General features: G+C 34.0%; 1 protein-coding gene across 21 annotated transcripts in view; it reads right to left on the reverse strand.

The window, feature by feature from the left end:
• rimbp2b (RIMS binding protein 2b) overlaps positions 1-17100 on the reverse strand; it is a 224815-nt gene that overhangs the window by 120693 nt on the left and 87022 nt on the right. For all 21 annotated transcript variants that reach the window (XR_009272449.1, XR_009272450.1, XM_058784429.1 and 18 more), the window contains exon 5: positions 1883-1972. Coding sequence is in view for 19 of the 21 variants with exons in the window: in XM_058784429.1 (XP_058640412.1) it covers positions 1883-1972 (90 nt within the window). In the remaining 2 variants the exon portion in view is untranslated. The remainder of the gene's footprint in view (positions 1-1882; positions 1973-17100) is intronic.

Below are 17100 nucleotides of genomic sequence, written 5' to 3' on the forward strand. Positions count from 1 at the left end.
GCCGGTCAAGAAAATGTACTTTGCATTTTTTTTTTTTTTTTTTGATGGAAAGGAAAAACAATAACATTTCCCCTGCCATTACCATTCAAAGTTTGGAATAAGACCTTTTAATTTTTTTCGAAAGAATATAATGCTCACCAAGGCTATATTTATTTAATAAAAAATACAGTAAAAACAGTAACAGTATATTATTATAGTTTAAAACAGAAAATATTTTAAAATATAATTTATCCCTGTGATGTCAAAGCTGAATTTCTTCAGTGTCACATGATCCTTCAGAAATCATTCTAATAAGCTGATTTACTGATCAAGAAACATTTACTATTATAATCATCTGAAAGTGGTTGTGCTGCTTAATATTTTTGCAGAAATGTGTCACATTTTTTCAGGATCCTTTGATGAAAAGAAAGTTCAAAAGAGCATCATTATCTGAAACGGAAATCTTTTGTAACATTCTAAATGTCTTTACTGTCACTTTTGAGCAATATCCTTGATGATTTTTAATTAATTTTTATTAATTTAGAAAAGTATTCATTTCTTTCACAACAACAAAAAAATCTTACTGACCACAAACTTTTGAATGGTAGAGCATAAACATTTTTTTGTATGGCAATAAAAAAATAAACAAACAAACAAATAAATTAGTACTGTCAATTGGTTAAAAAAACTAATTAATTGCACATTTTTTCTGAAATGAATCACGATTAATCCCCCCTAACAAAGTTTTTAAATATATTTTATTGCAATAATTTCACATTCAATCTTCAACTTAATGCACAAACAACATAAAGACAGTATATTTTTAATATTTGTTTAATGGCATCTTTTTTTTATGACTGAAGGCGAGAATCACTGATATCAAAACTGACGTCTCTTTAAAATTGTTTTTACCTTCACATAAACCCACTATAATAAACGTCATATTTAGCTACCTGTGCCCTTCAGCAGAAATATACAGAAATTGAATAAAGTTATCAAATACTAAACTCTAAATTAAATATAGTCGAATCCTTAAAGCTATAAAAGTTATTGATTTCCCCCTTTTTTTTTTCTTTTCTTAATTAAAGAAATAATTATGTTCTTAAATGTGACTCATATAAAACATATTACACATATGCACAGTTTTAAGGCAGCTTTAAATCGCCTTTTTGGCAACTTCATGACTTAACTGACCACGACATTGCATGCACGTAGTTTATTTTGCACTTTGATATGATATGATAAAGGCTGTAGCACGTGCCGTTCTGCAACTAAATAAAATGCAAAGAGACACAAGCAGCAGTTGTAAATGGAGTGGCCAACCCTAGCCCCGCCCCTGCATTAACTGCGTTAAATATTTTAAACGCGTTAAACTAAAAAAATAACCGCCTGCGTTACCGTGCTAGTTTTCTGTGCATATTTCCAAGAAGTTTCAGTTTGCTGAAACATTACTCAACTTTACAGATGTATGTGTAACTGTGATTTATTTACACTCAAGTTAAACCTTATCCTTCCAGAGTTTCTCCTTTAGCATAAGCCAAAATCAGCATGACATTTATATCTCGGCACAAATCCTCCATACTCATACAGTGTGCATTTATACAGCCATTCAGAAATGAACTCATCAATCTCACGAGTGAGTGGGTGGTCACTGGCGTGCTCCAGCGGGGCAGAGGGACTCGGCAGATCGAGTTAGAGGATGCTGAAATGTGTGCCGGGCGGCTCAAGGCCTCCAGCTTTATGAGGAACAATCCTCCACTTCCACTCAAGTGGCAAAAACACCATTAGTGCTCTCCACCAGGGAACAAATGATAGCGCGAGCGGATTACAATGCCATTGTGCGTGTGTGAGTGAGTAGACGGCGAGGGTTTACTATCTAGCCACAATGAGACAGACCGCTTACCTGCTCATACTTTGCTGCCTTCTGGGTATCGTTGAACAAGCGGAGATTCAAACGTGCTTTCTCCTGCAGAACATGCTGAAGCTCACTCTCCTGTCAACACACACACACACACACACACACACAGAAAGGTCAGATTCTCAGTTTTGTGGTATACATTTTGAAATGCGCTTGTGTCTAGCAGAAATACTCACAGGCACACATTGATAAACACACGTTTAGACGGCAGGGTGTATTCCTGGTAAGAACAGAGAGTTTCCAACACAGCTAGTGTTAGTCAATGCATTATTCATTTTGAGGAGAGCGAGACAGGGAGAGAGTGAGTGAGTGAAGACCGTAAGAGAGAGAGACGCTGCGGCCCATCTGTCTTAGAAAGACTGACACTGAGGGTTTGAACTACAGAGATCAGTAGTCAACTGAAATCATGCCGTCTCCACACAACACGTCTAGAACAGTCTACATAGACAAGGAGAAAAAGAATGAGAGAGAGAGAGAGTCCTTCACTAAATCAGCATAGACTATGTTACATCAATGGAAAAGAAAAGTTGTTTCAGAGGAAGAGGAAATTACTACATTTTGATGCAAAATTATTCTTATTTTTATTCTGTAGAATAAAATGCTCCAATGAACTGTTCACAGTAAGTGCATATTGACTTTAATTAATGTTACCTTTGCAATTTATTCCTTTTTGATAAATGTATAAATGTTTGATTTTAATATAAATACATTTTGAGAGAAATTAATATTTTTATTCAGGAAGGATTCATTAAACTTATCAAGTGACAATTGATTTATCTATATTGATATATCTATAACTAATCTATAACTTTATCTATCTATCTATCTATCTATCTATCTATCTATCTATCTATCTATCTATCTATCTATCATTATTATGGTAACACTTTACAATAAGGTCCATTAGTTAACAACATTAGTAAACATGAACTAAGAATGAACAAAACTTCTACAGCATTTATTAATCTTAGTTAATGTTAATTTCAGCATTTACTAATGCATTATTAAAATCACAAGTTGTGTTTAACATTAGGTAATGCACTGTGAACTAACATGAATAAACAAATGAACAACTGTATTTTCATTAACTAACATTAACAAATGTTAATAAATAGTGTAATAAATGCATTGTTCATTGTTTGTTCATGTTAGTTAATACTAGGGGTGTCAACATGTTAATATTTTTTTAACGCAAATTAATCGTTTGATAAGGTTTGACCTCAACTTCTTGCCGTCATCACAGCACGGAAGGTTATCTATCATTGTGTGATGAGGGTACAGCACCAGTGTTGCCAGGGTAGTGGCACAAGTGGGCTATTTTGAAAATACAGTCGCGGGAAAAATTACAGAGCCGTGGGTTACGGATTTTTGGGCTACTTTTATAAATGTACCGCAGCCGCCCAAAGTGTATATAGACAAACAAAAATCAAAAATTAAAATAGATCCTTTTACTAATGTGTATTATACTTGGAATGTATCCATGGCAACTTAAGAACGGAGAGGCGGTAACATCACAAACAACGTGAGTTTCAGCAGAGCAGCAGAAATAAACATGACAACAGCCACTATAGATTATATAAGATAATAAACACACGATTACGATAGATATGGTCTGTACTCTGTATGTGATTTTCTTGAGAATGTGTGCATCTGAAATGCTAATTTGCGCAGCGATATAAAAGGCTATAAATAGCATATTTTAACAACAGTAAACAACCAAATTCCACATGTGATCGCAAATGGAAGTTATTACAAACACTCGATGGTGGTTTGAAGTGAGTTCTGAGTAAAAGTGTACTATTAATCTCATAAATTGTCTTATGTAGCATGATGTTAATATCAGCTCTAATGCACCTGCAGAACAGGTCCAATTCTTCTTTATAATGCATTTTGTCATAATACTTCATGTAAGGTCGCAAGAAAATGTTTTGTTGTATTTATTTAAAAAATACAATTTGATAATAGTTGGGTAAATGTATACTGGGATTGAAGCGATGTGGCTTGGTAAACGTTTTATTGCCAGTATATTTATATATATATTTATTACTGATAATGGCTGAATAAAAACAAAAGAATAATGATAAAAGAATAATAAGGATTATGTCTCATACCTGGCGGAAGTGTGAAAGGTTCTGTTTCCTTAAACTAGATTGTCATGCATTTATTTTTCAATACATTTACAGGTAAATCCTAGTATTTTAAATTTGCGATTAATCATGATTAATCACAGTCCATGACTGTGATTAACGTGATTAATTTTTTTAATTGATTGACAGCACTAGTTAATACATTAACTAATGTTAATAAATGACACCTTATTGTAAAGTGTTACCATTATTATTTTTACTTTTGCATTTGTAACAGAATCCAGAATTTTTTTTTTTTTTTATAACTGTTTCAAATCAGCATATTAGAATGATTTCTGAAGGATCATGTGACACTGAAACCTGGAATAGTGACTACTGAAAATTCAGTTTTGCCATCACAGGAATACATTTTATTTTTAAATATACATTAAATACATTTATTTTAAATCACAACAATGCTACTTTTGTTAATGTTTTATTTGTCAAAGGAACAACATTGGTGAACATAACACTCGTCTTTCAAAATATTAAAAAAAATATAAATTTTACAGACCTATGGTATTTAATTTATTTTAGTGCAAAACATTTTAAATCACAATAAAACTACTTTTGTTAATGTTTTATTGATCAATAAAAATATTGAATAATAATAAAAAAAAAATCTTAAAAAAATATAAAAATACGGACCTATGGAATTTAATTTAATTTATTTTACTGCAAATTAATTTAATTTAATTTTGATTTGATTTTTATATTCTTTATATTCTTCACATTATCATTTTAAAAAAAATATTATTTCACAGATTTTGCATTGTATTGTCATACCAATGAAAACATAATTGAGAGAGACAGGCAGAGAGAGGAAGCAAGATTGAGAAGTACAAGAAAGTAATGCTGATGAGGCACTACCCAAGAGAGGAGAGAAGCACACAGCACATCAGACAGCATGCTGCTTTTATGATTGAATCATCTGTAAACCTTTAAATAGCTTTGTATAATTAGGTTTACTTCTCAAATGATTGGTTAATCTTGAATGCTGCAGAAAATTTGCATACGCCCCCTAACCAAACCCCCATCTTACACAGCTTTCTCCCCTCACTGCAAGAGAAAAACTTAATTACACTCCACCAACATCCACGTGGTCTGACGTTAGCGTCACTTACTCAAGTTATCTTCTGGCAAGAGCCAGTATTCATGTGTTCACATGTGCATCTCTGTGTGTGTGGCCTCAGATATGTCAGAGCATAAAAATATTGACTTCCTGGTTCATGCTCTAAAGAAGAAAAATGTATCCCAACCACATATCCCAGAGGAGAAAATAAATGTATTTTGCTTTGTTAAATCTATAAAACAGAAAAAAATGTATCTTTTACACCAATAAAGCTCAATAACAAGTAATGTAATTGTAAATGTAATGTAGAGCAAAATAATAATAATAAATAAATAGGTTCATACGTTAGTGACTTTCCTTCATGCAAGCATACATACATACATACATAGATACATATACATACACATACACACACATACACTCTTGCCTCATAACAGAGGTAAGATCACCTCCATTTCTCTCCATTCACTCTCAACGAAAGGCCATTGTCATTTCAACTAGCGTCAATTCGCTGCAGTCACTTCCAATCTCTCCTGAGCTGCACATGATTGCATTGGCAGCCCACTCTCTGAACATCGATCCAAAAAACTCTGAACAGATGATAGACTAAGCCTCGATTGACCCGGTGTAGAGGAGAGAGAGCTAATGATTACAGATTAGACACATATAAACTTGATTCACATCGAATGTGTAACACTAACAAATTGCATGAGGCAGCCCAGGAGACTCAGCGCTGTTTCTGCAGCACCATCATTTGCACAAGCAAATGATGAAAAACAAATGGTAAAAAAAGGGAGGGATGCCATGAGGGAGGTCGTTACAAAAACATTCTATTCATTCTGCTGGAAGAGCCTGCTAATAATGTATTAGAAGTGAAGCATACACTAATTACACACACACACACACACACACACACGTTTGTTTTTGTGAAAAGTGGGGACATCCTATAGGCGTAATGGTTTTTATACAAACTGTATGTGCTATTGCCCTACACCAACCCTACACCTAACCCTACCCCTTACAGGAAACTTTGTGCTATTTCAGATTTTCAATACACTCCATTCTGTGTGATTTATAAGCGTTTTGAAAAGTGGGGACATGGGGTAATGTCCTGAAAAGTCACCTTCTCCTTGTAATACCTATGTCATACCCTTGTCATTATACAAATTTATGTCCTCATTTGTCACAAAACACACACACACACACACACACACACACACTCTTTGTATCTGGAACCATCTGCTCTCTGCATCAGAACATGTTTTGATTATGTTCAGAACAACATGCTACTGGTAATAATGTAATATTTAAATTTCTGCTTGCGTGTATCGAACTATGTATTGCATAAAGAACAATAAGAACTGCTTAAAAAATACAAAGGAAAACTATGCAGTTAGGCATGTCTCCAAAGAAAATAAAAGATGTAGTTATGAACAATAACCTGCTACTATTAGAATTGTTCATAGGTTTCAAAAAAGGGCACAGAATCAGAAATGTAGTTTTACAGTTTTATGTACATTACAAATCAAGATATTATTACATATGTATAGGTAGTGTATACAGTATAGATGTACATATATATATATATATATATATATATATATATATATATATATATATATATATATATATATATATATATATATATATATATATATATATATATATATATATATATATATATATATTTATTGTACTTCTCTCACACACACATACAGTATATCTGTATCCAGCTCTAAATATATTTTAATTTCAAATATCTAATATTATCTATTAAACTCTATTTTACACACACACACACACACACACACACACACATATACACACACATATATATATATACATATATACACACACACACACATATATACACATACATATATACATACATATACATATATACACACACACACATACATATATATACACACACACACACATATACATATATACACACACACACACACACATACATATATACACACACACACACACACACATATACACACACACACACACATACATACATACATATATATATATATATATATATATATATATATATATATGTGACCCTGGATGACAAAACCAGTCTTAAGTGTCAATTTTTCAAAATTGAGATTTATACATCATCTGAAAGCTGAATAAATAAGCTTTCCATTGATTGAAAATCGCCTTTAAAGTTGTCCAAATTAAGTTCTTAGCAATGCATATTACTAAACAAATATTAAGTTTTGATACATTTACGGTAAGAAATTTACAAAATATCTTCATGGAACATGATCTTTACTTAATATCCTAATGATTTTTGGCATAAAAGAAAAATTGATCATTTTGACCCATACAATGTATTTTTGGCTATTGCTACAAATATACCCCAGCAACTTAAGACTGGTTTTGTGGTCCAGGGTCACACATATACATATACATATACATATATATATATACACATATACATATATATATACACATACACATATACATATATATATACACACACACACACACATACATATACACACACACACACACATATATATATATATATATAGATAGATAGATAGATAGAATACACACAATACAGTTTGTACTGTATATACACAAAGACACACTGTATATGGACTAATCAAGTGCTAGTATTCAGTACTTACTAATGCTTTTATTTTATTTTTGGATGGTGTTGTAGCCAGACATCCTGCTTTGTGGAAGATGTCCAATCAAAGAGAGGGTAATGGATGTCAGGCCCTTCCAGGAAATAAGCGGCACTGACCTTTGAGACGACACAATCTGTTCTGCTTGCTCGCCAAACACCGCTCTCTCTTTGCAAGCGCTCCGTTCAAGAGATAGCTAGCATATTCCCATTGACACCAGTATTCATGCTACAATGAGCCTAAAATATGGTAATACTGAGATTACGAGTTTATGATTAAGGTCATAAAGGGGTTTTTAATTTTATAAAGAAAATGTGAGTGGTGGGTTCCAATGCAAAATTCATCACATATCATTAAAGTAGTTGCTGGGCCATTGCTACGTGATGGCTAATTTGTTTTTTAGCATGTTGCTAAATCTCTTTGAGTCACAGTCCCTTCTCTGTGACGACCACTCAACAGAAGCATGACCTTAAAATCGAACAAGTCCCGACGGCAAAGTCAAGCCAGCCACTTCAGAAACGCACATCTACATACTAAAACTTATACCAGAGGCACTGCCCCGTCTGTATGCTTACACAAAAACAGAATAGTGACATGAATTAACAATGGTATAGCCACAGCGCTAATCATCTTTGACACAATTAAGAGGCAAATACTAAACACATACAATTTGCATATGCTTTATTGAATATTTGCCAAAAGCAAATCAGCTTGTTTGATTCTCACATGAATAATCTCTGATCTAACGCTTTAGGTGATGGTCCTACTCCAAATTAACCACTGGCATTTCTGGCTCCAAGAAAGCATGTGCTTTGCACTCAGACACAATGTGACAAATAGGGACAAGCTAGGAATACTGTATCTCTTTGTATTTTTTTTTTTTAAGGGGTCATCGGATGCCCATTTTACACAAGTTGATATGATTCTTTAGGGTCTTAATGAAAAGTGTACAAAATGTACAGAACTACGTCATTCTGACAGGAACCTCAGAACAGCCTGATTTGAGAAAGGGGATTTTAAAACAGGGATTTAAAAAAAACCACTGGGTGGATTTTTATCATTATAGAATGGATGTGTACACACACTTCCAACACATATTTATGTTCACAAAACTTGTAAAGTGAATTTTGCATCCGATGACCCCTTTAAATAATATTCATTTAGACACTTAAAAAAAAAAAATTAAGATTTTTATTCAGCAAGGATGCGTTGATTAAAAGTGATAGTAAAGACATTTATAATGTTTTAAAATTTCTATGTCAAACAAATGTTGTTCTTTTGAGCTTTCTATTTATCAAAAAATCTTGAAAAGTCATCAAATCAACATAAGAGAAAGATTTCTAAAGGATCATGTGACACTGAAGACTGGAGTAATAGCAGCTGAAAATTCAGCTCTGCCATCATAGAAATAAATTACATTTTAAAATACATTAATTGGAAAAGTTATTTTAAATTGCAATATTATTTCACAATATTGCTGTTTTTACTGTATCCTGTGATCGAATAAATACAACTTTGTTGATCATAAAAAACTTCTTAAAAATATTTTTAAAATCTTACCATCCCCAAACTTTTGAACATTAGTGTACTGGTATATACTGTATATGAAATTATTTCAAAGGCAGATTTCTTTATTTCAAAAGGAACATCTTTTTAACCAAACAGCTATTAATGCTTGAATGAATAAATAAATGATAAAAATAATTAGGGTAACAATAATTAGGGAATGTTTTTCCCACTGTTCTTCACAAAATTAACACAAGGAAGAAAATTATTATATTACATGAATAAATTATTAAAAAAATATAATATAATGAAACTTTCCATGCAGGGAATATTTTTAAATGACACAAAATGATTGAAAGCGCAGTTTAAAGAATTCACAGAAATGAATAAAACTCCAACGGTGAATAAAACTCAACTCTGACGTTGATTTTGATAAATCAGAGACACTCTTAAAACATCGCTCTTAAAGCTGTCATAGTTCTGACTCGTAAGACAGGGATTGCAAAAGTAGTATGACAAGGTCTTTAAGAATCTTAATGGCCCAATAAAAACTGCATTAAAATGTCAGTAATGGAAATATCACCAAGCTCTATTTGAAACGTGTCACAGACACATCCAAAAACAACAGTTTGGGAATCATTCTTGGATGTGCATGAAATCACACATGCATGTCGCTGCATATGCATGCATGTGGACTGTTATGTTCCACATGGCTGGCTGGAACTATCAAATGTAAATGTGATGAGTGATTAAGAAGAGAGGCAGATGGTCTTCTCAGGAGAGACCATCCCAAATCCCACCTTCCAAGACACAACACAACACCACCAGCCACAGCTTTACATTACAGGCTGCTGTTTCCATACAAAACAACAGCAGCTCAGGATAACAGGAGTGCACAATGGTGGTCGAGGGACATGATGAAAGTGTGAAATTGAGTTCGGAAGTGTTTTTCCTAGAATTGCTTTTCATGTCATGTAAGGACAGCACGTTTCTTTTTGTATTTTTTCCATTAATTCCTATTAGCTTTCAGTAGGGCACAAAATAAGCACAAAAGCAACCGCTGGAGCCGAGGGGACAAACAGCTCGCTCTGCCACTAATGGACACACAAAAACATGCGAGTATATGTATACTCACAAAAAAACCGGCACACACACTACACAAACAACCCAGGGCACCTCATAGACGGCCCAGGGCTGGCAGACACAGCTTTTAGGTAATTGAGTTTGGCCCTTGCAGCTCTGCACTCCATCTTTTAACACAGTGTGCTAGTGAAGTTGTACGCTGGGAACATGACGAGACTGATTGCATTTACGCAAAGAGGTCACGGGAGATAAAAATATGCACTCGGATAGCATTTTAGAGACTTTCACTAGTAAAAACTGTATTTAAACGTCCTGTAATAGCATCCTTTCAGCGTAATGCACTGTGGAGACCTTTAGCCTGCTTTCAGACGGTTCCTCTTGCGGATACTGATGGAATTTTCCAGCAACTCAGTCCTCAATATAGGCTTAGAAAGGTTCTCTTGATATAAGGTTTACTCAGTGTAATTAAAACAACACCATTACACCGTTTATACAAATAATTGGATTTATAACTGTAAAATAAGTTGTTCCAGTAAGTTTCCTTACTCTATGCAGTGAAACACTGTAATAATGGGACTTTTCATGTAATTGTACAGTAAAATGCGGTTAAATTTACAGATTTGGGAAGTGAAAAGAATACTCTACTTCCAACAGAATACTGTGCAACAGCTCACATTTTCCATTGAAATAACTGATTTTTCTTCCCCCTCTTTAGTTACATACATTAGGGTCTATGTTACATCACACATTTTTAACCATGAGTGTTTTTAGGTCACTAAGAGCCAGATTTACTAACAGCTTGCGCCAGCGCAAACAGTCTTTTGGTGTTAAAATTGTACTGTCAGGATTTACTAAAGACATGCAGAGAAGAATTGGCGCTGAAATAGCGTGGACAGTTACTTTTGCAACTGACCTTATTGAATATGCATTTGTACAAGTTTGCCTTTCAGACAAAAAATGTATGGGAGGAGAGTATTAAAATGAATCACGCAATTAGTCAAATTACTGGTATTAGCGCCATTATTTAACACCCCCAAAAAACATGTCTTAAAGCAGGTGGTAATTTTTACTGCTCTTGGTAGATTGCGCTGATCATTATGGAAATGATCTGGCTGCGGCTGTGTTCTTTAATGTGCGCACTGTTAGTAAATCACCCACAGATTTTCCCCCTCCCATCTGAGCTCTTATGTATCACGCTCTCACGCTAATTTACTCTGTTTAGTAAATCTGGCCCTATATTATAAAGGTAAAAAAGTAATTTTAGTAATTTTGTATGCTAACATTATTTCATGTGAATTTAATGCCTTTTTTTTTTACTGTACTATATTTACAGTGCCGTGAAAAGATTTTTGCCCCCTTCCTGTTTTTTTTTTTGCATATTTGTCACACTTAAAAGATTCAGATCATCAAACAAATTTTAATATTACACAAAGATAATGGAAGTAAATACAAAATGCAGTTTTTAAATGATGATTTAATTTATTAAGGGGAAAAAAGCTAACCAAACCTACCTGGCCCTACGTGAAAAATTAATTGCCACCTCCTTTTAAATCATGAAAGAACTGTTATTAACCACATTATTTTAGAAAACGAAGTTAAATTTCACTAGCCACACCCAGGCCTGATTACTGCCAGACCTGTTGAATCAAGAAATCACTTAAATAGAACCTGTCTGACGAAGTGAAGCATGCATGTAAAGAGCAACATATCATGCCGCGATCTAAAGAAATTCAAGAAAATATGAGAAACAAAATAGTTGACATGTATCAGTCTGGAAAGAGTTATAAAGCCATTTCTAAGGCTTTGGGACTCCAGTGAACCACGGTCAGAGCCACTATCCACAAATGGAGAAAACTTGGAACAGTGGTGAACCTTCCAAAATTACTCCAAGAGTGCAACGACAACTCATCCAGGAGGTCATAAAAGAACCCAGAACAATATCTAAAGAACTGCAGGCCTTACTTGCCTCAATTAAAGGGATAGTTCACCCAAAAATGAAAATTCTGTCATTAATTACTCACCCTCATGTCGTTCCAAACCCGTAAGACCTCCGTTCATCTTCGGAACACAAATTAAGATATTTTTGATGGAATCTTCAAGACGTGTTCAACGTCATCAAGCTGGATCTGGATCAGCGCTTGCGTCATGTACTGTCGTGAACGCGCGTCCACAAGAAAAACAATAGAGACGAAAATGTGGAATAAAATCATTATTTTTGTTTTATTTGCGCAAAAATATTTTCGTGGCTTCGTAAAATTACAGTAGACAGACTGATGTCACATGGACTACTTTGTCGATCATCTTGGTACTTTTCTGGACCTTGATCGTGTAAGGACCCTTGCTGTCTATGGGAGGGCCTGAGAGCTCTCGGATTTCATCAAAAATATCTTAATTTGAATTTCACAGAATTTTACTGTTTAAACATTTTACAAGATGTAGCTGTTATTCGCAATGCATTATGGGTCAAATAAGGTTTTACAGTTGTTAACTGTATATTTCCATGTCAACTGTAATTAATTTACAAGAAGCAGGTGTTATCACTGTAGCTCCTGCTTTTTACACTAATTTACTGTAGTGTGGCATTATGGGATTGCGTGCGCATCGTTCAAATCTGAAATCCAGCCGACTGGAGCAGTGCCAGAACGATTGAAGATTAGAGGCTTTATTTATAATTCCTGGTAAGTTCACTTAATTTTACTTAAGAAATATATCCTTTTATATTTATTTAAGTTAATGTATAAGCAATATCATGTCACAATAGCCTGCTATCACACATTTAGACAAGCGGCCTTGGTAACTTATGTGCAGCAGTAAGCTGGAAATTGCTATCATAGCATAGTTCGGCTAAATGCTGCATTTTTCTCATTTTGGCAGTTTAATTTTCTTATTGAGAGCATTTAAAAGTAATGTTTACCCAACTTTTAACGTAATGCCCAGTGTGAACGATTGTCATAGTAACGTTAACTTCTATCTGTCGAAATAACTGACGAACAGCAAAATGTGTGAAATTGCATTTGTTTATATGTGTTCAACTGTAACGTTACCATACTGACGTGACATCTTACTATAATTAGAAACGACATGTAAATGAGAAATTGTGTCTATTGCCACTGTAGTTGTACTCGACATTAAAGCTTGTCCGGGGCAATTTTTTTGTGAAATACATCTTTACATGCCCAATTGGACAAGTTAGCCTGATTAAAACTTGAGTGAAAAAAAAAATAACTAGGGAAGCATCGAAATGTGAGACGTTTTATTTCACTTTCCAAATTCGCTGCCACAAATTCAGAGGTTAAAATTCGGCAGAAAATTCAGCGTTGCACATCCGGGAACCGCAGGAATAGCAGTAGAGCACTGTATTAGTTCACTGTATTTAACCACTGAATTTGTGGCAGCGAATTTGGAAAGTGAAATAAAATGACCAAAATTTGCCTGTCGAATATTTTACATTGTATTTTTAAACAGACTGAATATTTTGGAAGTGAATTCTGGAAGGTGAATATGAATTGTTGAACTTTTAATTATGAAAATGTGTGTGAAATATTTTGAATTGAAATATTCACAGCTTAAGTAAACAACTGTGTTAAATTTCAGGACCTAAAAATGCAAGCCCTGGAAATACAAGGCATTAAAATGCAAGCACTGTTAATTGCAATGCATCTTTTTTTCGATTTGTGGAATTCAGCATGCTTTGTTTCAAAAACCATTGTCATTATTCTGCTTCCATATCATTGCCAGTTATTGCAAACGCTTCATTGCAGTTGTTGCTGCTGCAAAGGGTGGCACAACTGGTTATTAGATTTAGGGGACAATTACTTTTTCACGTATTGCCAAGCAGGTTTGAACAGCGTTTTTCCCTTAATAAATGAAATCATTATTTCAAAACTGCATTTGTATTTACTCGGGTTATCTTTGTGTAATATTAAAATTTGTTCGATGATCTGAATCATTCAAGTGTGACAAATTTGCAAAAAAATTAAAAGAAAAAGAACAAAAATTTTTGAAAAGGAAGGGGCAAAAACTTTTTCAAACCAATGTACAACATAGTGGTGTCACACAAAAACTGACTCCATTACACTTTAGTGCTCGGAGAAAGAGGAAAACACTGAAATGTTTGTGTTCCATAACATCTCAGGATTTTCCATCTGGAACTGAGTGAAAAATGCTGATTTTTCAGGTTTCAGGTATAGTTCACTCATTAGAGGATGTGGGCTGGCAGATATAGGGTTTTGAATGAATGTTCTGCCAATCCACAACAAACAATGTTTAATAAAGAAGGAAAACAACTTCTATCAGGCTTTGCCAATGTTTGTGTATGTAGACCTGTCAGGAGACTAAGCTCTGTGTATTTTTGCAGTCGTTACTGTGAAAATGGAGCCTCCTGTGGTATAGAGAGAGCCCCTATGGAGAGAAACAGTTATACTGCTGATTCTCACATACTGAGAGATGTGTGTCCTATTGAGACACACATGCATTTTTACCTAACTTTGTTAAATGTGGATGACTTATTTTGTTTTCAAAAAGTAAATTAAAATCATTACAAACCACCCAAAAAATATTTTGCATTTTCAAATTTTCCAAATGAACACTTCTACTCAGCAAGGATGCACTAAATTGATCAAAAGTGACAGTAAACACTTTCATTTTATTACAAAAGATTTCCATTTCATATAAATGCTGACTAATACATGCTGTCCTTTTGAACTTTCTATTACTCAGAGTCCTGTAAAAAGCATCACAATTTCAACAAAAATATTAAGCAGCACACCTTTTTTCAACATTGACGATAATTATAAAAAACATGTTTCTTTAGCAGCAAATATTATAATGATTTCTGAAGGATCATGACACTGAAGACTAGTACTGATTGTTGAAAATTCAGCTTGGCATGGCAGGAATACATTACATTTTAAAATATATTAAAAAAGAAATCAGCATTTGAAAACATTTTAAATTATTTTAAATCATATTTCACAATATTTATGTCTTACTAAATTTTTGATCAATTACACGAAGCCTTGGTAAGCATAAGACAAAAGATATATAAAAAAAAATAATCTAACTGACTCTACACTGTAAAAAATAAAATAAAAAGCTAAGCGAACTTAAACATTTTTTAACAGCTTCAGCAGATTTTTGAGTTTGCTCAACTTATTTTTGTGGGAGATTCTCACATTTTTGTTGTATAAACTTAAAACGACAAGTTGAGAAAACTCAAAATTTTAAGGCAACCAGCTTCAGCAGATTTTTAAGTTGGCTCAACTTTTATTGTTCTATTGTGATGGTTATTTATTTATTTTTTTGTAATGAGGATTAAATAGGTAATTATGAATATTTAACAATAATATATTACAATAAACCAAAGTGTAAATTATCAGACTTTTTTTCTACCTCAAAGCTTATAATACTAAATAATGCCAAATAAATAAACTATATTATTACACTGCTCTAAAATATATTTATATTTTATTCCAGCCCTGATAGCACACGTACATCTCTGAGACGTCTATTTGATGTCTGCATTTACATCTGCAAGACGTATTTTTTAGGGTGTTTGCTCATCTGCAATACGTCTATAGGACGTCTCCTTTTAGATGTCAAATAGACGTCTATTAGATGTCTTTAAGATGTTTATGATTTAGAATGTATGTAAAACTGACATCTTACAGACGTCTGTCAGACGTTTATAGACAGCAGATGCTTTCCAGATCAAGAGATCTTTAACAGACATCTTGCAGACGTACGTGTGCTATCTGGGAGTGATAATGTGTCGCTTTAGGGTGATACAAGATTTCCTAATTACCCTGTCTGTGTTTATTCAACGATAACAACTGTCTGGATATACATTAAATATAAACATACATTTATTATTTAAAATATAAATATAATAACAGTATTATCTAAAACAGTTAGGATCAATATTTTTATCCGAGTATCTATAAAACACCAGTATTGAGAGTATTAATACTTAAACATCTTGTACCCTTGAATTCACAGCATATGATACAAGAACTCATATTCAATTAATTCCATAAAAGACCAAAAACCAGGAATCAAATGTGAAACTCAGGGCATGACCCACTTAAAAGGTCTTCCTCAGCTCTAAAAAGCCCCAGCAAAGCCTCTCTCATGTGTAATGGATGAAAAGTCTTTCCCGAACGCTGAGGTGAGAGGAATACAGAAGAGAGAGGCTGTTTAAAAGAGCTTCCCTGGCAGTCAGGGCCGATTAGTCTCTGTACATACACCCGCACTCTTTATCTCTCTCACTCTCCCTCATCTTCCTCGCACTCTCTTTCCCCCTCTCTTGCGCTTGCTTTTTTGTCCTTCTGCTCGCTTTGTTTCCCCTGACAGTGGACCTTGGAGTCAGCTTCCATGTCTGCTATGTGGGAACAGCGAGAAAGACCGAGAGAGAGTGGGAAAGAGAACAAACGCCCTTGAGAGTGTTGCGTATGTATGTGTGTGAAACTAAAGCATTTCCAATATTCATGTGCTTCGGTTAGGCAAACACCTTGATCAGCAACTGTTTTGTCCCCAAAACTGTCGCCCTGGATCAAAATGTATCGTGCCAATCAAAATCCAGTCTAATTATGATACTAAAGCACACAGTTCTCAAGGGTTTGCTGGCAGAAGTGGGCCACTTCCCACAAGGTTGTTTGATCCCTTGCACAATCCTGTACCACCTACAGTACCAAATGTTGTGAATTTGAGCAATGCATCATACATGTGCTCTGGTCACAGTTAAAGGAGCCATTTTGTCATTTAAGA

Source organism: Onychostoma macrolepis, chromosome 08 (genome assembly GCF_012432095.1).
Source record: "Onychostoma macrolepis isolate SWU-2019 chromosome 08, ASM1243209v1, whole genome shotgun sequence".
NCBI lineage: Eukaryota > Metazoa > Chordata > Actinopteri > Cypriniformes > Cyprinidae > Onychostoma > Onychostoma macrolepis.